Source organism: Myotis myotis, unplaced genomic scaffold (assembly GCF_014108235.1).
Source record: "Myotis myotis isolate mMyoMyo1 unplaced genomic scaffold, mMyoMyo1.p scaffold_m19_p_3, whole genome shotgun sequence".
NCBI classification, from domain to species: domain Eukaryota; kingdom Metazoa; phylum Chordata; class Mammalia; order Chiroptera; family Vespertilionidae; genus Myotis; species Myotis myotis.
In genome coordinates, this window is record NW_023416335.1 from 113,069,853 (window position 1) to 113,093,459 (window position 23,607).

The window sequence follows — 23,607 nt, forward strand, 5'->3', positions numbered from 1 at the left end:
GATTTCTTGGTGTTAATTTTGTATCCTGCTACATTGCCGAATTCATTTATTAAGTCTAATAGTTTATTGATGGAGTCTTTAGGGTTTTTTATGTATAATATCATGTCATCTGCAAATAAGGACAGTTTTACTTCTTCTTTTCCAATTTGGATGCCTTTTATTTCTTCTTCTTGTCTAATTGCAATGGCTAATACTTCCAGTACTATATCAAAGAGGAGTGGTGAGAGTGGACATCCCTGTCTTGTTCCTGTTCTTAGGGCAAATGGTGTTAGTTTTTGTCCATTGAGTATCATATTGGCTGTGGGTTTGTCATATATGGCTTTTATTATGTTGGGGTATGATCCTTCTATTCCCACCTTGCTGAGAGTTTTTACCAAAAATGGGTGTTGGATTTTGTCAAATGCTTTTTCTGCATCAATTGATATGACTGTGTGGTTTTTTTCTTTCAATTTGTTTATGTGATGTATCACGTTTATTGATTTGCAGATATTGTACCATCCTTGCATCCCTGGGATAAATCCTACTTGGTCATGGTGTATGATCTTTCTGATGTACTGCTGGATCCGATTTGCTAAGATTTTGTTGAGGATTTTGACATCTATGTTCATGAGGGATATTGGCCTGTAATTCTCTTTCATTGTGTTGTCTTTACCTAGTTTTGGTATGAGGGTGATGCTGGCTTCATAGAATGAGCTTGGAAGTGTTCCTTCCTCTTGGATTTTTTGTAGTAGTCTGAGGAGGATAGGTTTTAGTTCTTCCTTGAATGTTTGGTAAAACTCCCCTGTGAAGCTGTCTGGTCCTGGGCCTTTGTTTGCTGGAAGCTTTTTGATGACTGCTTCAATTTCTTCCATAGTTATTGGCCTGTTGAGATTTTTAGATTCTTCCTGATTGAGTTTTGGAATGTTGTATTTTTCTAGGAATATGTCCATTTCCTCCAGGTTACCTAGTTTGTTAGAGTAGAGTTGTCCATAGTATTTTTTAACAATCATTTGTATTTCTGTGGGGTCTGTTGTTATTTCACCTCTATCATTTCTGATTTTGTTTATTTGGGTCCTCTCTCTTTGCTTCTTGGTGAGCCTGGCTAGAGGTTCATCAATCTTGTTTATCCTTTCAAAGAACCAGCTCTTGGTTTCATGGATTTTCTGTATTGTTTTTTTGGTCTCTATGTCATTTATTTTTGCTCTAGTCTTTATTATCTTCTTCCTTCTGCTCACTCTGGAGTTTTCTTCTTGCTCTCTAATTCTTTGAGATGTAGAGTTAGATGATTTACTACCATTTTTTCTTATTTGTTGAGATAGGCCTGTAGAGCTATAAACTTCCCTGTCAGGACTGCTTTCATTGTGTCCCATAGGTTTTGGATTGTTGTGTTTTCATTGTCATTAGTTCCCAGGATGTTTTTAATTTCTTCTTTGGTCTCATTGGTAACCCAATGAATATTTAATAACATGCTATTCAGTTTCCAAGTGTTTGAGTATTTTGGGTTGTTTTTATTGTAGTTTATTTCTAATATTATGCCATCGTGGTCTGAGAAGATGCTTGGTATGATTTCAGTCTTCTTGAATTTGGGGAGACTTTGTTTGTGACCCAATATGTGGTCTATTTTTGAATATGTCCCATGAGCCCTTGAGAAGAATGTATATTTCGTGGCTTTGGGGTGAAGTGTTCTGAAGATGTCAATTAAGTCCATCTGATCTAGTGAGTCATTTAGGATTGCTGTTTCTTTGCCGATTGTTTGTCTAGAGGATTTATCCAGTGATGTCAGTGGTGTATTAAAGTCCCCCACTATGATTGTATTGTTGTCGAACTCTCCCTTGATATCTTCCAGGAGTTTTTTTATGTATTTGGGTGCTCCTGCATTGGGTGCATATATGTTCATCAGGGTTATATCCTCTTGTTGTATTGATCCCTTTAGTATTATGAAGTGTCCTCCCTTATCTCTTGTTATGGCCTTCATTTGAGGTCTATTTTGTCCGATATAAGTATTGCTACCCCAGCCTTTTTTTCATTTCCATTTGCCTGAAAGATATTTTTCCATCCCTTCACTTTCAGTCCGTGTGAGTCCCTTCTTCTGAGGTAGGTCTCTTGTAGACAGCAAATGTATGGGTCATGATTTTTGGTTTTTTTTGTTTGTTTGTTTTTATTTTTTTAAATATATTTTATTGGATTTTTACAGAGAGGAAAGGAGAGAGATAGAGAGTTAGAAACATCGATGAGAGAGAAACATCGATCAGCTGCCTCCTTCACATCTCCTACTGGGGATGTGCCCGCAACCCAGGTACATGCCCTTGGCCGGAATCGAACCTGGGACCCTTCAGTCCGCAAGCCGACGCTCTATCCACTGAGCCAAACCGGTTTCGGCGAGTCATGTTTTTTTATCCATTCAATCACTCGATGTCTTTTGGTTGGAGCATTTAGTCCGTTTACGTTTAAAGTTATTATTGAAAGGTACTTGTTTGTAGCCATTTCTTTTTTTGTGTGGCTGTTTTCTTTCTGAGCTTTTTATTTCTTCTTTTTACACCCGTCCCTTTAGCATTGCTTGCATTGCTGGCTTGGTGGTGATAAACTCTCTTAGCCTTTTTTTGTCTGTGAAGCTTCTTATTTCCCCTTCAATTTTGAATGATAGCCTTGCTGGATAGAGTATTCTTGGATTCAGTCCTTTGCTTTGCATCACTTTGTAAATTTCTGTCCATTCTTTTCTGGCCTGATGTGTTTCTGTTGAGAAATCATTTGATAATCTAATTGGAGATCCCTTGAATGTAACTTTCTGTCTCTCTCTTGCAGTCTGTAAGATTCTCTCTTTGTCCTGAACATTTGCCATGGTAATTATGATGTGTTTTGGTGTGGGTCTTTTCAGGTTCACCTTGTTTGGGACTCTCTGTGCTTGTGTGATTTTTTTCTTCCCCACCTCTGGGAAGTTTTCTGATATTATTTCTTCAAATAGGTTTTCTAACCCTTGTTCCTCTTTCTGTTGTTCTGGCACCCCTATTATTCGTATGTTATTTTGTTTCATGTTGTCCCAAAGCTTCCTTAGGCTCTCCTCCTGTCTTGTAATTATAGACATTATATAACTTAATAAGTGATCATCGATAAATCTTGTACCCATCTGACACCATACATAGCTATTAGACTATTATTGGCCATATTTCCTATGCTATACTTTACATCCCCATGACTGTTCTGTAATAAGCAATTTGTACTTCTTAATCCCTTCACCTCTTTCCTATCCTACCCCTCTCCCATCTGGCAACCATAAAAACGTTCTCTGTATCTATGATTCTGTTTCTGTTCTGCTTGTTTGTTTATTTTGTTTCTTTAGATTCAATTGTTAATAGATATGTATTTGTTACCATTTTATTGTTCATATTTTTTATTTTCTTCTTCTTTAAGAAGACCCTTTAACTTTTCATGTAATACTGGTTTGGTGGTGATGAACTCCTTTAGCTTTTTCTTGTCTGGGAAGCTCTTTATTTGTCTTTCAATTCTAAATGATGGTTTTGCTGGGTAGAGTAATAATGGTTGTAGGTCCTTGCTTTTCATTACTTTGAATATTTCTTGCCAATCCCTTCTGGCCTGAAAAGTTTCTATTGAGAAATCGTGATAGTCTTATGGAGCTCCCTTGTAGATAACTGTCTTTCTCTTGCTGCTTTTAAGATTCTCTCTTTGTCTTTTGTTTTTTAATCCTCACCTGAGGAATGAGGATATTTTTTCCATTGATTTTTAGAGAGTGGATGGGAGGTGGAAGGGGGAGAGAAAGAGAGAGAAACATTGATGTAAAAGAGACACATCAATTGGTTGCCTCCTGCTTATACCCCAGCTGGGGCCAGGCATTGAACTGCAACCAAGGTATGTGCCCTTACCCGGGAATTGAACCCGCAAGCAACCCTTTGGTCTGGGGGCCAATGCTCTAACCATTGAGCAACTGGCCAGGGCTGTCTTTAACCTTTTGCCTTTTAATTATGATGTGTCTTGCTGTGGGCCTCTTTGGATTCATCTTGTTTGGGACTTTCTGTACTTCCTCAACTTGTATGTCTATTTCCTTCACCAGGTTAGGGGAGTTTTCTGTCATTATTTTTTCAAATAGGTTTTCAATTTCTTATTCTTTCTCATCTCCTTCTGGCACCCCATGATGTGAATAATGGTATGCTTGAAGTTATCCCAGAGGCTCCTTACACTATCCACATTTTTTAAAATTCCTTTTTCTTTTTGCTATTCTGATTAGGTATTTTTTTGCTTTCTTATATTCCAAATTGCTGACTTGATTCTCAGCTTCATCTACCCTATATTGATTCCCTGTAAATTATCCTGCATTTCAATTAGTGTATCCTTTATTAATGACTAGTCCTTTCTTGTGCTGTTGAGGTTCTCACTAAGTTCATTGAGCATCCTAATAACCAGTGTTATGAACTCTGCATCTAATAGATTGCTTGTATCCATTTTGCTTATTTTTTTTCCTGGAGTTTTTTTCTGTTCTTTCATTTGGGACATGTTTCTTTGTCTCCTCATTTTGGCAGCCTCCCTGTATTTGTTTCTATGTATTAGGCACAGCTGCTACATCTCCCAGGCTTGGTCGACTGGCCTAATATAGTAGGAGTCCTATAGGGTCTAGTGACATAGTCTCCTCTGTCATCCAAGCTGGGTACTCAAGGTGTGCCGCCCCTTCCCTGTGTGGGCCATGTACACTCTTCTCTTGTAGTTGAGCTGTTGGCATGTCATAGGAGGGGTTTACCCAGGCCTATCAGCTGCAAGGACTGGCTGTGACCTCTGACCGCTGATCTCTGACCACCATGGAGGATCAGCTGTGCAGGGGCCCATCACCCATAGTAGGACTTATTTTAGCAAGGCTTTGGTGCCTGCTGAGTCCACTTGAGTGTGTCGTTTTTGGAGGTGGTTGGGTGGTGGTACTTCGACATTATCTGAAGCTGTCTACTGGGTGCACTGGCTCTGGAGCCTCCTGGGAGATGCAAGCCAAGGTCAGCCACCACCTGTGTTCTACGCCAGGGCCACCTGGCCTCAGCTACAAAGAAATCTTCAGATGGCTGCCTCTTGTGCTGGGCTTGGAGGTTCCTAGCTATGAACCAAGGCTGGTAGCTGCTAGTGCTGGGCCTGAGAGACGTATGGGGCTCACTGAGATCAGATGCTGGTTGTGTGAGAGATTTTGGGAAAATCTGAAGCATGTAATACTGTCAACAATAAAAAATACATATTAAAAAAAATCTGAGCATAAGCAAGACAGGTCATTTTTATGTAAAAGCCACTGGAAACTGCTTGGGTGGGCCTGGAAATTTGCGGGTGGTGGTGGTGTGGGGCATTAGGGAATCACCAGGGTGGGGCAAACAGTGTGAGCCAGGTTGATGAAGCCTCAGATGTTGTGCCTTCCTGCTGGCTCTGTGGGGGAACGTCTCTTCAAAGGAACAATGGCCCCTGCCAACATTTCTATCTAGGAGAAAGCTGCCCCTCCAATTCTCTCCCCGATGCCAAGCAATTCATTTCCTTTGCTGCTCTTGCCTGGATTGGAACTCAGAGGGAGTGAATCTGAGTGAGTCCATATGTGGGCCCTTTAAGAGGAGCTGCCTGGGACTCTAGCAGCCCTCTGACTCCCTCAATCTCTGCTGGTTTTTTATAGCCAGAAGTTATGGGGACTTCTCTTTCTGGCACTGGAACATTGAGCTGTGGGCCTGGGACCTTTTTGTTCCTCAGGGAGGACCTCCACAGCTGAGATATCCCTCCTGATTTTTATCTGCCACATGTGGGTGTGGGACTAGCCCTTTCTGTATCTCTGTCCCTCCTACTGTCTCAATGTGGCTTCTTTAATTCCTTAGTCGTAGGACTTCCATTCAGCTCAATTTTAGAGGGTTCTGAATGATGGTTATTCTGTAAGTTTAATTGTAATTTTTAAAAAAATTTTGTTTTGATTTCAGAAAGGAAGGGAGAGAGAGAGAGGTAGGAAAATCAGTGATGAAAGAGAATCATTGATTGGCTGCCTTCAGCACATGCCCCCTTACTGGGGATCAAGCCCACAACCCCAGGCATGTGCCCTGACCAGGAATCTCCTGGTTCAAGGGTTGACATTCAACCACTGACTCAATCCAGCTGGGCAGTTTTGTTGTAATTTTATGGGAGGAGGTGAGTACTGTGTTTACCTACATTGCCATCTTGACTGGAATTCCCAACTCAGATTTTCAATGTGGATGTAACAGCCTCATTGGAAGAAATGCCATATAAGACTTCCATAACTAGAGAGGAGAAGTTAATGTCTGGTTTCAAAGCTTCAAAGGACAGGCAGACCCTTCAGTTAGGTCCTAACTGTTAGGAGCTAATGCATCTGGAGACTTTAAGTTGAAGCCAGTGCTCATTTGCCATCCTCACAATCCTGGGGTCCTTAAGAATTATGCTAAATTTATTCTGCCTGTGCTCTATAAATGGAAGAGCAGAGCCTGGGTGGTGACAACACAGCTGTTTGTAATATGGTTTACTGAAAAATTTAAGCCCACTATTGAGACCTACTGCTCAGAAAAAAAAATTCTCTTAAAACATTACTGCTCATTGACAATGTACCAGGTCATTCTAGAGCTCTGATAGAGGTGTACTATGGGAGAAATGTAGTTTTCAAGCCTGCCAATACAGCATTCATTCTGTCCATGATCAAGGAGTAGTTTCGACTTTAAAGTCTTATTACTTAAAAAAATACATTTTGTAAGGCTATAGCTGGCATTGATAATGACTCTTCTTATGGATCTGAGCCTAGTAAATTGAAAACCTTGTGGAAAGGATTCACCATTTTAGATACATTAAGACTATTTGTGATTCATGAGAACTGGTCAAGATAACAACATTAGCAGGAGTTTGGACGAACTTGTTTCCAACCATCATGGATAACTTCGAGGGGTTCCAGACTTCAGTGGAGGAAGTAACTGCAGATGTGGAAATAGCAAGAGAACTAGAATTAGAAGTGTGCCTTAAGATGTGGATAAATTGCTGTAATTTCATGCTAAAACTTTAATGGATGGGGAGTTGCTTCTTAACGATGAGCAAAGAGAGTGGTTTCTTGAGATGGAAACTACGGGTGAAGATGCTGTGAGGATTGTTGAAATGATAACAAAGGATTTGGAATATTACACAAATTTAGTTGATTAAACAGCAGCAGAGCCTGAATGGATTGCCTGTGGGTAAAATGCCATCAAACAGCATTGTATGCTACAGGAAAATTGTTCATGAAAGGAAGAGTCAGTCAAAGTGATAAACTTCATTGTCTTATTTTACGATACCTTCACTCCCACTGCAGCCTTCAGCAACCACCACCTTGATCTGTCAGCAGCCATCAGTATCAAGGGAAGAACTCCCACCAGCAAAAAGATTATGACTCACTGAAGGCTCAGATAATGGTTGGCATGTTTTAGCAATAAAGTATTTCTTAATTAAGATTTGTTATGTACATAGGTTTTTAGACATAATGCCATTGTATACTTAATAGACTACCATAAGTATAAACATAACTTTCATATGCACTAGAAAACCAAAAAATTCATGTGACTTGCTTAATGGAGGTATTCACATATTGCAGTGGTCTGGAATCAAACCTGCAATATCTCTGAGATATGCCTTCAAGGAATGATAATCAATCAGTTAATAAGAAATAAATCAGACAACCTGATTGAAAAAGGACTAAAGACTAGGATAGGTCCTCTACAAAAGAAGACATTCACATGGCCAGTAAGCATATTGTTGGGAAGGTGCTTAACATCCATAGTTATTCTGGAAAGGCAAAGTAATACCACAATGAGATACCATTACCATCCCTCCAGAATGGCTAAGATGGAACAGGTGGCACTCAGACATTGTTGATGGAAGTGTAAACTGGCATCACCACTTAGGAAAACTGGCTGTGTATATGAAATCTAATCTTCCATATATCCTCTGATTCAGCAATTCCAGTCCTCAGTACATACCCCCCCAAAAATGAACGTTTATGTTTCCCAATATTCATAGAAGCTTTAATAATAACCTAAAACAGAAAACAATTGAAGTGTCTTTTAACGGTTGACTAGATAAGTTGTAGTATACTATTTATTCAATAGAATACTACACAGCAATGAAGAAAGATCAACTAATACTATCTGCAGGCACATGAATGAATTTCACAGGTAATGTTGAAAGAAAGAAAGCAAACATAGAGTATGTACTATAGAATTACGCTTATATGAAACTAGAACAGGAAAACCTAATCTGTGATAACAAGGCCAATATAGTGATTATATTAGGGGCTGATAATTGACTAAGAGGGGCCATGAAAAGCCTTCTGGGATTTTGGGAAATGTTCCATCTTGATCTACTTGTGGTTACATGGTATGTACTTTTATTAAGTTGTGTACTTAATATATGTGCATTTTATTGTATATATGTTATATTTCAATGAAAAATAGAAAAGGAGGTTGGGGGCTGGGTGAAAAAGGAGAAGGGATTGAGCAAAACAAACAACTCATAGACACAGACAACAATATGGTGATTACAAGAGGAAAAGGAGGGTGGAGGGAGGTAGAACAGGGTAAAGGGGGAATTAATGGTGATGAAAAGAGACTTGACTTAAGGTAGTGAACACACAATACAGTATACAGATGATGTAAGAAAAAAAATGTTTTTAATTCTATGAAATATCTCCATTTACAGAGGAAGCATTTTTAAGGCTATAGCTAGCATTGATAGTGACTCTTCTTATGGATCTGAGCCTAGTAAATTGTAGATGATATGTAATATGCTTGTATAATAGGTAATTGGTGCTCTGAGAGTAAAAAGTCACCTGGTCTTAGGGTTCTAAATCTGATGCTGACTCCAGGTCTTGATGCTCTTTCTCTGTGAAAGTAGGAATAGTGTTTACAACATTTTTTTAAAATTGATTTTTTAGAGAGGAAGGGAGAGGAAGGGAAGGAGAAGTGAAGATATTTTTCCTATAGATATTTAGAGAGTGGAAGGAAGGGGAGAGGGGGAGAAAGAGAGAGGAGAGAGGAAGAGTGAGAGAAAGAGAGAAAGAAAAAAACATTGATTGGATTGGTTGCCTCCTGCTTGCTCACCAGGGGCCGGGGATTGAACATGCAACTAAGGTGTGTGCCCTTGATCAGGAATCAAACTCTCAACCCTTTGATCCAAGGCTGATGCTGTACCCACTGAGTTAAACTGGCCAGGCAAGAATCTATTCTTAACATGGTGTAGAATGAAGTCATCTTCACAAGGGTCCATTTAGCTTTGACTTCAGGAATTCTGGTGGGGTGGTGCTATGAGACAGCTCTATTTCTGTAGATAGTCTTCTGGAGATTTGCCAGGTGGTGGTGCAATAGGTTCAACTGAGGCTGGGTCCTCTGAGCCTACATCACTTCAACATGCCTGAAACTTTGTAGCAGTCCTATAATTTCATTTTTATGTGTTCAGATGTCTTAATTCGTGTTATAGTATAACTAGAGGTCCGGTGCACGAAATTTGTGCACAGGAGGGGGGTATGTCCCTCAGCCCAGCCTGCATCCTCTCCAATCTGAGACCCCTCGAGGGATGTCCGACTGCCCGTTTAGGCCTGATCCCGGTGGGCAGTCAGACATCCCTTTCACAATCCAGGACTGCTGGCTCCTAACCACTCACATGCCTGCCTGCCTGATTGCCCTTAACTGCTTCTGCCTGCCAGCCTGATCACCCCCTAACCAATCCCCTGCCAGCCTGATTGACATCTAACTGCTCCCCTGCCGGCCTGATTGCCTCTAACTGCCCTCCCCTGTAGGCCTGGTCACCCCTAACTGCCCTCTCCTGCCAGCCTGATTGTCCCTTACTGCCCTCCCCTGCAGGCCTGGTCACCCCTAACTGCCCTCCCCTGCTGGCCTGGTCACCCCTAACTGTCCTCTCCTGCTGGCCTGGTCACCCCTAACTGCCCTCTCCTGCCAGCCTGATTGCCCCTTACTGCCCTCCCCTACTGGCCCGGTCACCCCTAACTGCCCTCCCTTGCCAGGCTGATTGCCCTCAACTGCCCTCCCCTGCAGGCCTGGTCCCCCTGCAACTGCCCTCCTCTGTAGGCCTGGTCACCCCTAACTGCCCTCCCCTGCTGGCCATCTTGTGGTGGCCATCTTTGACCACATGGGGGTGACCATCTTGTGTGTTGGAGTGATGGTCAATTTGCATATTACTCTTTTATTAGATAGGATAATATTTCAGTTTTATTAACTCCTCAATAATTAATATGAACAATTAAAATGTATATAAGGTATAAGGAATCAGAATACAGTAGCATCTATACACTCACCACGGCGTTTAAGGTAAAGGACTTTGCTGATACACCTTGAAGTCCCCCTATGGCTCCTCTGCATCCTATTTCTTCCCTCCCATTTCACAGTTTGACACGTCCGTGAATTTGGGGTTTATCATTCCCTTGCCTTTCTTTATACTTTAATACGTACATTTGTATCCCCAAACAGTGTCCAGTTTTACTTGGAATTACACTGCGAGTTCTTTGAACCTACGTTTGCACTTAATGTGATGGCCCTGAGATTCATGCTTTGTTATTGCGTGTAGCTGTAATCCATGTTTGTGTGAATATTGGATCCCATTATGTGAACATGTATTAATTTACATTTCTATTCTGATACTGGACATTTGGGTTGTTTCTAGGTGCTTGTCATTACAAGCAAGGCTGATAAGAACATCTACATATAATGTTGACATTTAAATGTACAGCTTAAAAAGAGGAAGTATTGGATTTTGGAGGAAATCAGGCTTATGATAGAATAGGGCTTATGTCTTCCTATTCCTACAAGGAAATGTCATCAAGTAGGAGAACTAAGCACAGTGTAGACAGTCTAGTTTTTTTTCTGCAGATTTATTCTCTATATTTGAAATAGTGCAAGCTGGTACAGTGTCAGTCTTTGTTTGGCCATTCAGGCAAAGATGATGTTCTGTAACCATACTAAAGTCTCTTTAAAAAGAAACCAGTAGCCGAAACCGGTTTGGCTCAGTGGATAGAGCATCAGCCTGCGGACTGAAGGGTCCCAGGTTCGATTCCGGTCAAGGGCATGTACCTGGGTTGCGGGCACATCCCTGGTGGGGGTTGTGCAGGAGGCGGCTGATCGATGTTTCTCTCTCATCGATGTTTCTGACTCTCTGTCTCTCTCCCTTCCTCTCTGTAAAAAATCAATAAAATATATTTAAAAAAAAAAATAAAAAGAAACCAGTAAAAGAGGCTTTGAGACTTATATGTTACACAGCCTGGAAGCTGTCACTGAGTCCTTAATTTGAAGCATGACATTGTGCAGTGGTGTGTTCCTGGAGGGGGAAGTACAGAACAGAATCAAGGATGTCCTTTGGGAAGCTGACAGAGTCTGTTATAAATGTAGCATCCAGCTGCAGTGAAATGGAACTGCAGACACTGGACACAGGCCCACTTTCTGTGAGACAGGGGACTGGCCACAAAGGGCACATGTGGCTTCTTGAGCAGTTTCACTCAGACTGTGTATGAGCCCATGAGAGTATTGAATGGCAGGGCAGGTCAGCAGCTGCAAACCCTGGGCATGCAGCCTGTGCACTGGCTTTTAAATAACTTTGACAACACAGCCTCCCAGAGCCTGTGGTGGGTGTACCCTAATAGAGCACGCCAAGGGGGAACATGGTCTGGAGAGGGGGTGGCCATGCTTCAGGATCCACTACCATCACCCCTGAGGGAGGGTGCAGCCATGTGGCCAGGCTTCAGGCTGGCAGTGTGTCTGAAGAGCAGGACCGTAAACAATGAGACTGTTTAACAGGGGTCCGGTTGCTGACAGGGCAAATTTGCCATGTGTTCTGTGTGGAGGAGATGGTTTCCTCATTGTCCGGGGCCAGGCCCATGAATTGGGTTCTGGAAAGGTATTTATACATTTGCAAATATATATAAACTAGAGGCCCGCTGCATGAAATTCGTGCACGGTTAGGGTCCCTAGGCCTGACTGGCAATCAGGGCCTTCCCCCAGCTGCTGGCTGCCAGCTGGGGCCTTCCTTCGTCATGTGCCGCCCCCCTGGTGGTCAGCGCATGTCATAGCAAGTGGTCGAACTCCCAAGGGGATAATATACATATTAGCCTTTTATTATATAGGATAATCTGTCCCTCATTAAAACAAACTTCAGTTAGGAAAAAGTGGTCACAATGAAATACTAAGAATAGAATAATGGTCCCAGCCTGTTGATTTAGTTGGTTAGAGCATTGTCCCATACACCAAAAAGGTTGTGGGTTCAATTCCTGGTCAGAGCATATATCTAGGTTGCAGGTTTGAGCTCTGGTTGGGGGGCATTTGGGAGGCAACCAATCAATGTTTCTCACCTCTTTCTCTTTCTCTCTCTCTGTCTCCCTCTTCTCTCCCTCTCCCCTTCTCTCACTAAAATCAATAAATATATCCCTGGGTGAGAGTTTAAATAAAGAAATAAGTAAAAAATAGAGCAATGTAACATTTTTAGTTTTCTATTTTTTACCAGTCTCATCACATTTTTCTTTTATTGGCAGAACTAGAGGCCCAGTGCATGAATTTGTGCATGGGTGGGGTCTGCCCGGCCCTCCCCAATTGGGGCAATTGGACGGGGATGGCTGGGAGGAGGGCCATCGAACTCCTGGTCGAACTCGCAGTCAAGGGGACAATTTGCTTATTAGCCTTTTATTATATAGGATGCTTACAAGATTAATGTACTAGAACCAATAATATAGAATACCTTAAATTTGAAAATGTCTTATAACCAGTTTATTGTATACCAGTTTCCAGTTCCTTCTGTATGGATTTCTTTCACACGATTGTATATTCATCTTTGTCTCCGCCTAGGGTCTAGCACAGCAGAGGCCAACTGCCTGCTCATGGTTGTTCAATATACTATCATTTGACTGAACTCTAGGGCTTCAGCTGTCAGTATGTGGGAACCTCATAGACAGACACAGTTTCCACCAGCCTCTCTCTCCTTAGCAGGTTCATGTAGTCATCTGATTCCAACAAGTTGAAGATACTCTGTTAGGTAGATCTGTAAGATGTTGTCATTTCTTTTACCTTTTTTTACTCTTTTTTTTTTTCTTGCCTGGAGTTTGTCATCTTCCTGGCTTTTCATCCATTTTCCTGTTTTGCTGGGTTCATTGAGTTATATACACATACAAGTGCCACTTTTTCTGAATCCAGGAAGAGATGCTCCACAATGAGTTAGATGAATTAAAAGCATGAAGTTGGAAAGGGAACAATAATAGATATAGTATATTGGTGAAAAAGGAATACACATCTGAAGGGCTACACCAGTACAGGTAGAACTGTAGATAGAAAAGGTAGAGAAATAGAGGCAGAGACAATACAAAGAAGAAGAGATTATATACATAATGAAAGAGTCCCCACAACGCCCAGAGAGAGTAGTAAATACTGTACTGAGTTATGCCAACATTTTTCTATCTAAAGAAGACATGTTTCACAAATTTGTTTCATATTACGTGAAACAAAATATACCACTTTGTCTGCATTGTTACTTTTATATAGCTATCAAAATTCTTTTCTTAAAAAATAAAGTATAGTTGACATTAACTTATATTGGCTTCAGGTGTACAACATAATGATTCAGTCTTTAAATTGCAAAATGATCACAGTAAGTTTCATTAACATCCATCACATTCATATTTATCAAAATTCTTTTTTTTCCTTTAAATTTTTATTTATTTTTTAAAATTAAATCTTTATTGTTCAGATTATTACATTTGTTCCTCTTTTTTCCCCCCATAACTCCCCTCCTCCCAGTTCCCACCCCACCCTCCGCCCTCACTCCCCACCCACTGTCCTCATCCATAGGTGCACGATTTTTGTCCAGTCTCTTCTCCCATCCCCCACACCCCTTTCCCCCCAAAGAATAGTCCATTCCCTTTCTATGTCCCTGATTCTATTATAATCACCAGTTCATTCTGTTCATCAGATTATTTATTTACTTGATTCTTAGATTCACTTGTTGATAGATGCGTATTTGTTGTTCATAATTTGTATCTTTACCTTTTTCTTCTTTTTCCTCTTCTTAAAGGATACCTTTCAGCATTTCATATAATCCTGGTTTGGTGGTGATGAACTCCTTTAGCTTTTCCTTATCTGTGAAGCTCTTTATCTGACCTTCAATTCTGAATGATAGCTTTGCTGGATAAAGTAATCTTGGTTGTAGGTTCTTGGTATTCATCACTTTGAATATTTCTTGCCACTCTCTTCTGGCTTGCATGGTTTCTGTTGAGAAATCAGCTGATAGCCATATGGGTATTCCCTTGTAGGTAACTGAGTTTCTTTCTCTTGCTGCTTTTAAGATTCTCTCTTTGTCTTTTGCTCTTGGCATTTTAATTATGATGTGTCTTGGTGTGGTCCTCTTTGGATTCCTTTTGTTTGGGGTTCTCTGCGCTTCCTGGACTTGTAAGTCTATTTCTTTCACCAGGTATGGGAAGTTCTCTTTCATTATTTCTTCAAAGAGGTTTTCAATATCTTGCTCTCTCTCATCTTCTGGCACCCCTATAATTCGGATGTGGTACTCTTGAAGCTGTCCCAGAGGTTCCTTACACTATCTTCGTATTTTCGGATTCTTTTTTCATTTTGCTTTTCCGGTTGGGTGTTTTTGCTTCTTTGTATTTCAAATCTTTGACTTGAATCTTGTGATCCTCTGGTCTGCTGTTGGGAGTCTGTATAATAGTCTTTATTTTAGTCAGTGTATGCTTAATTTCTAGTTGGTCCTTTATCACAACATTGAGGGTCTCATTAGATTTCGTGTACATCTCATTAAGTTTATCGGCAGTCTCTAGAAGACTCTTGAAAGACCTCAAAAGTGTGGTTTTGAATTCTATATCCAGCAGCCTGCTTTCCTCCATTTCTGTCATTTGTGTCCTGTTTCTTTGTCTTGGCATTTTTTATGCTTCGCTGTGTTGATAGAGTGGCTTTCTGTGCTCAGTGTCCCAATTACCTGAGGTAGACACTCTTGGTGCACCCCCTTGTGGTCTTTGTGCGCAGTCTTGTTGTAGCTAAGCCTTGTTTGTTGTAGGTAACACTGGCAGGGATTTGACCTCCCGGCCAATTGGCTGTGAGAATCAGCTGTGTGTGCAGTGGGAGAACTTCTGTGCTGGATCTCTAGGGCGGTGCTAATCTAGCCTCTGCCTGAGGCTAACCAGCAAATGCCTCCCTGCAAGGCTTGGGTGGGGCGGGTCCCAGGGGATCAACAGGGTGGGTGGAGCGAGCAGTTATGGCTGCTCTCAGTCCTGTACCCAGAGGCTCTGCCTCTCAGTGTCCCAGCAACCTCTGCAAGTACCTCGGAGAGAAAGCTATCCTCGAGTTCCGACCAATGCCAGACAGTCCCGCTTCTCCCGTTTGAGTCTGGGTCCCCAGAGACTCACCCGGAACTGGAGCTCAGAGCCTGAGACTCCCTCCCAATTGAAAACGACAACCGCGCCCTCAGCCGCCAGCCCGCTCCGCACGCACCTCCGCACCTTTGTATTTTATTTCAGCACCGTGCCTCCTCTGAGTCTCGGTATGCTTTTCTCTTTCCTTCTAGTTGTGGAATTTCCCCTCAGCCAGCCTTCCTGTGGTTCTGGGTGATGTCCGTTCTGTCTTTTAGTTGTATTTTTGAAGTGGTTGTGTGAGGCAGCAATCTCCGGTGTTTACCTATGCCGCCATCTTGGTTTCTCCCCCTATCAAAATTCTTGATTCACTTTTGGGGACCTGTATAATCTGAAGGATCCTGTGATTTTTGACCCTCCAAAAGTATGAATAATATTTTAAAAACATAAATTACTTTGTTTATGAGATTTGATTGTTGAGTCTTGCTATTCGTAATTTATGAATGAAATGTTGGATTTTCCAATACAGAATCAGAGGAAATCATTTTGTTGTAAAAAATAAATTAGTAGCCCAGCCAGCGTATCTCAGTGGTTGAGCATTGACTTATGAACCAGGAGGTCATGGTTTGATTCCCAGTCAGGGCACATGCCCAGGTTGTGGGCTCGATGTGGGGGTCATGCATCACATCATTGATGTTTCTGTCTCACTCTCTCCTTTTCTCTTTGAAATCAATAAAAGTATATTTAAAAAAATAAATAAATTAGTAAGCTGCACATAGGCACATTTTGAATTCTTGTCGTTTCAGCTTTTATTCAGTGTTTTGTTTTTTTAAGTTTCTTATTCTTGGTTTAGGACAGTAATGAATAAAGTAATGGATTTTCCATTACACTATTAAGATTATTAGATGGGAATAGTCTGTATTGCCATCTGTTGGTGATTGATAGTTACTTTTGACAAAATAATTGCTGCTATATATTTTATTTATATGTATTTAATAATTGTATCAACCAGTGTATTTTAAAGAAAAACATTTTTAGAAACTAACCTAATTGACGTGGCCATGCATTGACAAACAGGAGAAAATTGGAGATTTTGGCCTTCATAATTTAAGTTTTATTGACTAAGGTAGTACTGAAATACTTTTGCCTTTGATTAATTTTTATTTTATTTTATTTTTTTTTGTCAGAGCTCCACCTCAGATAAGGCGTCCCAATCGCGAAGTAAAGCCTCTGAGGAAAGAAATGCCAGGAGCAGGAGCCCGGGGACCTGTAGGTCGAGCACATCCTATATCGAAGAGTGAGAAGCCCTCTACAAGTAGGGATAAGGATTGTAGAGCAAGAGGGAGAGATGACAAGGCAAGGCTATCTCTTTGCAACTTACTCATTGAAGCCCATGACTTTTGGTGCATAGTATAATTTTTGTTAGTTTTTTCAGAGTACTGTGGTTTTGATAAGAAGATATTAAAAAAGGTGTAAATTAAAAACCTAAATGGCCTTTGTATTTCAAAGGCTGTTCTGCAATGTCAGTAACCTCACAGGTATATCACACACACACACACACACACACACACACACACAACTATTAAGGAAAATGGGTCTTTTGTAGAAATATTCAAAATAAAGTTTTAAAACTTAAAAAGTATATTTAAACAGTTATTCTGAATTAAAATGAAGAATAAATGAAAGCAATTGAAGGGAACAGACTTACAGGGAAGGAAATGTATATACAGGGTGTAGCAAAAGCAGGTTTACAGTTGCTCATATGGAAAATAATACAATAATTGATAAATAATAATACAAGAGTAAACTTTTTTCTGTACTGACAACTGTAAAGCTACTTTTGTCCTATCCTGTATTCACAGAATAAGATGATGGATATAATTTACTACAGCTAAAAATAAAAAAATAAAATTTAACTGCAAATTTGTTTTAAATGAGAAAATTCCCTTTGATTACAGTTCATTGTATACATTTACTTTATCTGGAAAATTGATCAGTGAATAAACATAGTACTGGGTGGAAATTCTTCAACCCAGGCCTTCACCACCCCATTGTCTGTGTCCATGGGTAATGCATATATGCATATGAGTTTTTTGGTAATCTCTTCTTGGTCCCCCTCCTTCCTTCCCCCTGAGATTGGTCAGACTGTTCCATATTTCCATGGTTCTATTTTATTCATCAGTTTATTTTATTCATTAGATTCCTTGTTTGTTTATTTTGATTTTTAGATTCAATTGTTGATAGGTATGTATTTATTGCCATTTTATTGTTCATATTTTTTAATATATTTTTTATTCTTTAAAAATATTTTGTTTGTTAATACTCACCATTGATTTTTTTAAGAGAGAGTGGAAGGGAGGGGGAGAGATAGAGAAAGAAACATCAATGTGAAAGAGACTGGTTGCCTCCCACAAGTGCCCCAACAGGGCTGGGAATTGAGCCTGCAACCAAGGTATGTGCCCTTGACCAGAATTGAAACTGTGACCCTTCAGTCCATGGGCTGGCACTCTAACCACTAAGCAAAACCAGCTAGGCCTCTTCTTTTTCTTCTTAAAATAGACCCTTCAACATTTCATGTAATACTGATTTGGTGGTGATGAATTCCCTTAGCTTTTTCTTGTCTTGGAAGCTCTTTATTTGACATTCAGTTATAAATGATAACTTTGCTGGGTAGCGTAAACTTGGTTGTAGGTCCTTGCTTTTCATCACTAAACAGTTCTTTTCACTCCCTCTGGCCTGCAAATTTTCTGTTGAGAAATCAGCTGACAGTACTATGGGTGCTCCCTTGTAGGTTATTAACTGCTTTTCTCTTGATGCTTTTAAGATTCTCTCTTTGTCTTTAACCTTTGGCATTTTAATTATGATGTTGTCTTGGTGTGGATCTCTTTGGGTTCATCTTATTTGGGACTTTCTGTGCTTTCTGGACTTGTAAGTCTATATCTTTCACCAGGCATGGGAAGTTTTCTATCATTATTTCTTCAAATAGGTTTTCAATTTCTTGCTCCCTCTCGTATCCTTCTGGCACCCCCATGATGTGAATGTTGGAACTATTGAAGATGTCCCAGAGGCTGCTTACAGTGTCTTCATATTTTGGGGTTCTTTTTTCTTTTTGCTGTTTTGAGTGTGTGTGTGTGTGTGTGTGTGTGTGTGTTTGCCTCCTCATATTCCAAATTGCTGAAATGATTTTTGGTGTCCCCTACTCTACTGTTGATTCCCTATAAATTATTCTTCATTTCAGTTATTGTATCCTTCATTTCTGATTGGTCTTTATTCATGTCTTTGATGTTCTCACTAAGTTCCTTGAACATCCTTATAACTATAGTTTTGAACTCTGTATGTAGTAGTTTGCTTGCTTCCATTTTATTTAGTTATTTTTCTGGAGATTTCTTCTGTTCCTTCATTTGTGACGTATTTCTTTGTCTCTGAATTTTGGCTACTTCCCTGTGTTTCTTTCTGTGTATTAGGTAGAGTTGCTATATCTCCTGGAATTGGTAGAGTAGCCTTGTATAGCAGGTGTCCTGTAGGGCCCAGTGGCTCAGCCACCCCAGTCACCTGAGCTGGGCCCTCTAGGTGCACCCCTGTGTGGACTGAGTGTACTGTCCTGTTGTAGTTGAGCTTAGATTGCTGTTGGCATCACTGGGAGGAATTGACCTCCAGGCAATTGGCTGGGAAGAACAGCTGCGACTACAGTGGAAGAGATGCTGTGCAGGAGACATCCCTATGGAGCAGCTTGCTTCATTGCGGCTTTGGTGCTCACCAAACCCACCCTTAAATGTGTAGCTTGTGAATGTGTAGAATTGTAATCTGGTGTGGTCTGAAGCTGTCTGCTAGGTGCACTGGCTCTGGGGCCTCCTGGGAGGTGCAAAGTCAGCCACTGCCTGTGCCCTGATTGGGGCCACTCAGCAGGAGCTACAGAGTGATTTGCAGGTGGCTGCTACTTCTATTGGGTTTGGGGTTGCCAAGGAGAGGCCAAGCTGTGAACCTTGGCAAACTGCTGCTAGTGATGGGCATGGGTCACTTATAGAGAGGTATGGAACACACTGAGTCTACTTGCTATTGTTTGAGAGATTTTAGGTCTGAAGCCTGAGCCAGGACAGGCCATTCATATGGAAAAACCACTGCAAAGAGCATGGGTGGAGGTGCAAATTGGGTGGGGCAGGCTCTCATGTAATCATCAGGGAGGGGTGAACAGTGTGGGCCAGGTTGATGGAAACTCAGATATGGCACCTGACAGTTGCCAATCCCTCCCATTGATCTATATGCCAGTTCTGTGTGGGGAGGAGGTCTCTGTAGAGGAACAATGACCTCTGCCAGCACGTTAAAAAACAAAAAAGAAATCTTTGTTGTTGAAAGTATTATATATGTCCCCATTTTTCTCCATTGACCCCCTCTAGCTTACCCTTACCCCCACCCCAGGTCTTCACCACCCTATTGTCTGTGCCCATGGGTTATGCATCTATACATATTAGTTCATTGGTTGATCTCTTCCCACCTACCAACCCCCCCCCACACACACTTTCCCTCTGAGATTCTGCAGTCTATTCTATGCTTCTATATCCCTGGATGTATTTTGTTTATCAGTTTATTTTGTTCATTAGATTCCACATATGAGTGAAATAATATGATACTTGTCTTTCTCTGACTGGCTTTTTTTACTTAGCATAATACTCTCCAGGTCCCTCCATGCTGCCGCAAAGGGTAAGAGATCTTTCTTTTTTACTGCTGCATAATATTACAGGGTATAAATGTACCACAGCTTTTTTATCCACTCATCTACTGGGCTGTTTCCAGATCTTAGCTGTTGTAAGTTGTGCTGCTATAAATATAGGGGTGCATACATTCTTTCTGATTGGTGTTTTGGGTTTTTAGGTTATATTCCTAGAAGTGGGATCACTAGGTCAAGTGGCAGTTCCATTTTTAATTTTTTTAGGAAACTCCATACTGTTTTCCATAATGGCTGCACCAGTCTGCATTCCCACCAGCAGTGTACTAGGGTTCCCTTTTCTCCACATCCTTGCCAGCACTTGTCATTAGTTGATTTGTTGATGGTAGCTATTCTGACAGGTGTGAGATAATACCTCATTGTTATTTTAATTTGCATCTCTCTGATGATCACTGAGTTTGAGCATTTTTTCTTATATCTCTTGGCTATCTATATGTCCACTTTGAAGAATTGTCTGTTTAGGCCCTTTGCCCAGTTTTAACTTGGATTGTTTGTCTTCTGATTGTTAAGTTGTATGAGTTCCTTATATATGTTGGATATTAACCCTTTATAAGATGTATCATTGCCAAATATGTTCTCTCATGCAGTGGATTCCCTTTTCATTTTGTTGATGGTTTCTTTTGCTGTGCAGAAGCTTTTTATTTTGATGTAGTCCCATTTGTTTATTTTCTCCTTAGTTTCCTTTGCACTAGGAGATGTATTTGTAAACATATTGCTACAAGAGATGTCTGATATTTTACTACCTATGCTTTCGTTTAGAATTTTTATGGTTTTACAGCTGACATTTAAGTCTTTTATCCATTTTGAGTTTATTCTTGTGTATGGTATAAGTTGGTGGTCTAGTTTCATTTTTTTTGCATATATGTGTCCATTTTTCCCAATACCATTTGTTGAAGAGACTGTCTTGACACCATTGTATGTTCTTGCCTTCTTTATCAAATATTAGTTGAGCATAATGGCTTGGGTCAATTTCAGGGGTCTCTATTCTGTTCCATTGATCTATGTGCCTGTTATTGTGCCAGTACTAGGCTGTTTTGATTATGGTGGCTTTGTAGTATAACTCGATATCTGATATTGTGATTCCTTCATCTTTGGTCTTCTTTTTCAAGATTGCTGTGACTATTCAGGGTCTTTTTTGGTTTTATATACAGTTTTGGAGTAATTGTTCTAGATCTGTGAAATATGCTGTTGGTATTTTAATAGGGATTGAATTGAATCTGTAGATTGCTTTGTGTAGTATGGACACTTTAATGATGTTGATTCCACTAATCCATGAACACGGTATATTCTTCCACTTGTTTATATCTTCCTCTACTTTTCAACATCCTGTAGTTTTCTGAGTACAGGTCTTTTACCTCCTTGGTTAAGATTATTCCTAGGTATCTTAATTTTTTTGTTGCAGTTGTATTTGGGATTGTTTGTTTAGTTTCTCGTTCTAAGGATTCATTACTAGTGTATAAAAAAGCCATCGGTTTTGGGGTGTTAATTATGTATCCTGCTACATTGCAAAATCCTTTATTAAATCTAGTAATATTTTTGCTGGAGTCTTTAGGATTTTCTATGTACAATATCATGTTATCTGTGAATAATGAGAGTTTTACTTCCTCCTTTCCAATTTTGATGCCTTTTATTTCTTGTCTGATCACTTTGGTTAGGACTTCCAGTCCTATGTTGAATAAGAGTGGTGAAAGCAGACATCCCTGCCTTGTTCCTGTTCTTAGGATAAATAGTTTCATTTTATTTTTAAAATATTTTAATGGATTTCAGAGAGGAAGTGAGAGGGAGAGGGAGAGAGAGAGAGAGAAACATCAATGGTAAGAGAGAATCATTGATCAGCTGCCTTCTGCTGCCCCTCACTGGGGATTGAGCCCGCAACCGAGGCATGTGCCCTGATCAGGAATCAAATTGTGACCTCCTGGTTCATAGGTTTATGCTTAACCATTGAGCTATGCCAGTCAGCTAGGGGAAATGGTGTTAGTTTTTGCCCATTGAATATGATGCTCACTGTAGGTTTGTCATACACAGCCTTTATCATGTTGAGATATGATCCCTCTATTCCCACTTTGCAGAGGGTTTTTATAAAAACTAGGTGTTGGATTTTGTTGAATGCTTTTTCTGTCTATTGATAGGATCATGTGATTTTTGTCTTTCAATTTGTTTATGTGAAAGTATCATATTTATTGATTTGCAAATATTATATCAGCCTTATACCCCTGGAATAAATCCCATTTGATCATGGTATATAATCTTTTTAATATATTGCTGGATCCGATTTGCTAATATTTGGTTGAGGACTTTAGCATCTATGTTCATCAGGGATATTGGCCTGTAATTCTCTTTCTTTGTAGTGTCTTTATCTGGTTTTGGAATTAGGATAATGCTGACCTCTTAAAAAGAAGTTGGAAGTGTTCCTTCCTCTTGGAATAATTTGGAATAATTTGAGGAGGATATGTGTTAGCCCTTTTTGAATATTTGGTAAAACTCCTCTGTGAAGCTCTCCAGACCCAGGCTTTAGTTTGCTGGGAGTTTTTTTTTTTTTCTTGCAATTTCTTTTTTTTTAAATTAAATCTTTATTGTTCAGATTATTACATTTGTTCCTCTTTTTCCCCCCATAACTCCCCTCCTTCCAGTTCCCACCCCTCCCTCCGCCCTCACTCCCCACCCACTGTCCTCATCCATAGGTGCACGATTTTTGTCCAGTCTCTCCCCGCATCTCCCACACCCCTTTCCCCCCCAAGAATAGTCAGTCCATTCCCTTTCTATGTCCCTGATTCTATTATAATCAACAGTTCATTCTGTTCATCAGATTATTTATTCACTTGATTCTTAGATTCACTTGTTGATAGATGTGTATTTGTTGTTCATAGTTTGTATCTTTACCATTTTCTTCTTCTTCCTCTTCTTAAAGAATACCTTTCAGCATTTCATATAATCCTGGTTTGGTGGTGATGAACTCCTTTAGCTTTTCCTTATCTGTGAAGCTCTTTATCTGACCTTCAATTCTGAATGATAGCTTTGCTGGATAAAGTAATCTTGGTTGTAGGTTCTTGGTATTCATCACTTTGAATATTTCTTGCCACTCTCTTCTGGCCTGCAAAGTTTCTGTTGAGAAATCAGCTGACAGCCGTATGGGTATTCCCTTGTAGGTAACTGAGTTTCTTTCTCTTGCTGCTTTTAAGATTCTCTCTTTGTCTTTTGCTCTTGGCATTTTAATTATGATGTGTCTTGGTGTGGTCCTCTTTGGATTCCTTTTGTTTGGGGTTCTCTGCGCTTCCTGGATTTGGAAGTCTATTTCTTTCACCAGGTATGGGAAGTTTTCTGTCATTATTTCTTCAAAGAGGTTTTCAATATCTTGCTCTCTCTCATCTTCTGGCACCCCTATAATTCAGATGTTGGTACGCTTGAAGCTGTCCCAGATGCTCCTTACACTATCTTTGTATTTTAGGATTCTTTTTTCATTTTGCTTTTCCAGTTGGGTGTTTTTTGCTTCTTCGCATTTCAAATCTTTGACTTTATTCTTGCGCTCCTCTGGTCTGCTGTTCGGAGTCTGTATAGTATTCTTTATTTCAGT

The 23,607-nt window shown here is 40.3% G+C and overlaps 1 protein-coding gene across 2 annotated transcripts in view; it reads left to right on the top strand.

Moving 5' to 3' along the window:
• Positions 1 to 23,607, top strand: part of KATNAL1 (katanin catalytic subunit A1 like 1) — a 104,788-nt gene that overhangs the window by 34,023 nt on the left and 47,158 nt on the right. For both annotated transcript variants that reach the window (XM_036301737.1, XM_036301738.1), the window contains exon 4: positions 16,501 to 16,669. In XM_036301737.1, coding sequence (XP_036157630.1) covers positions 16,501 to 16,669 — 169 coding nt within the window. The remainder of the gene's footprint in view (positions 1 to 16,500; positions 16,670 to 23,607) is intronic.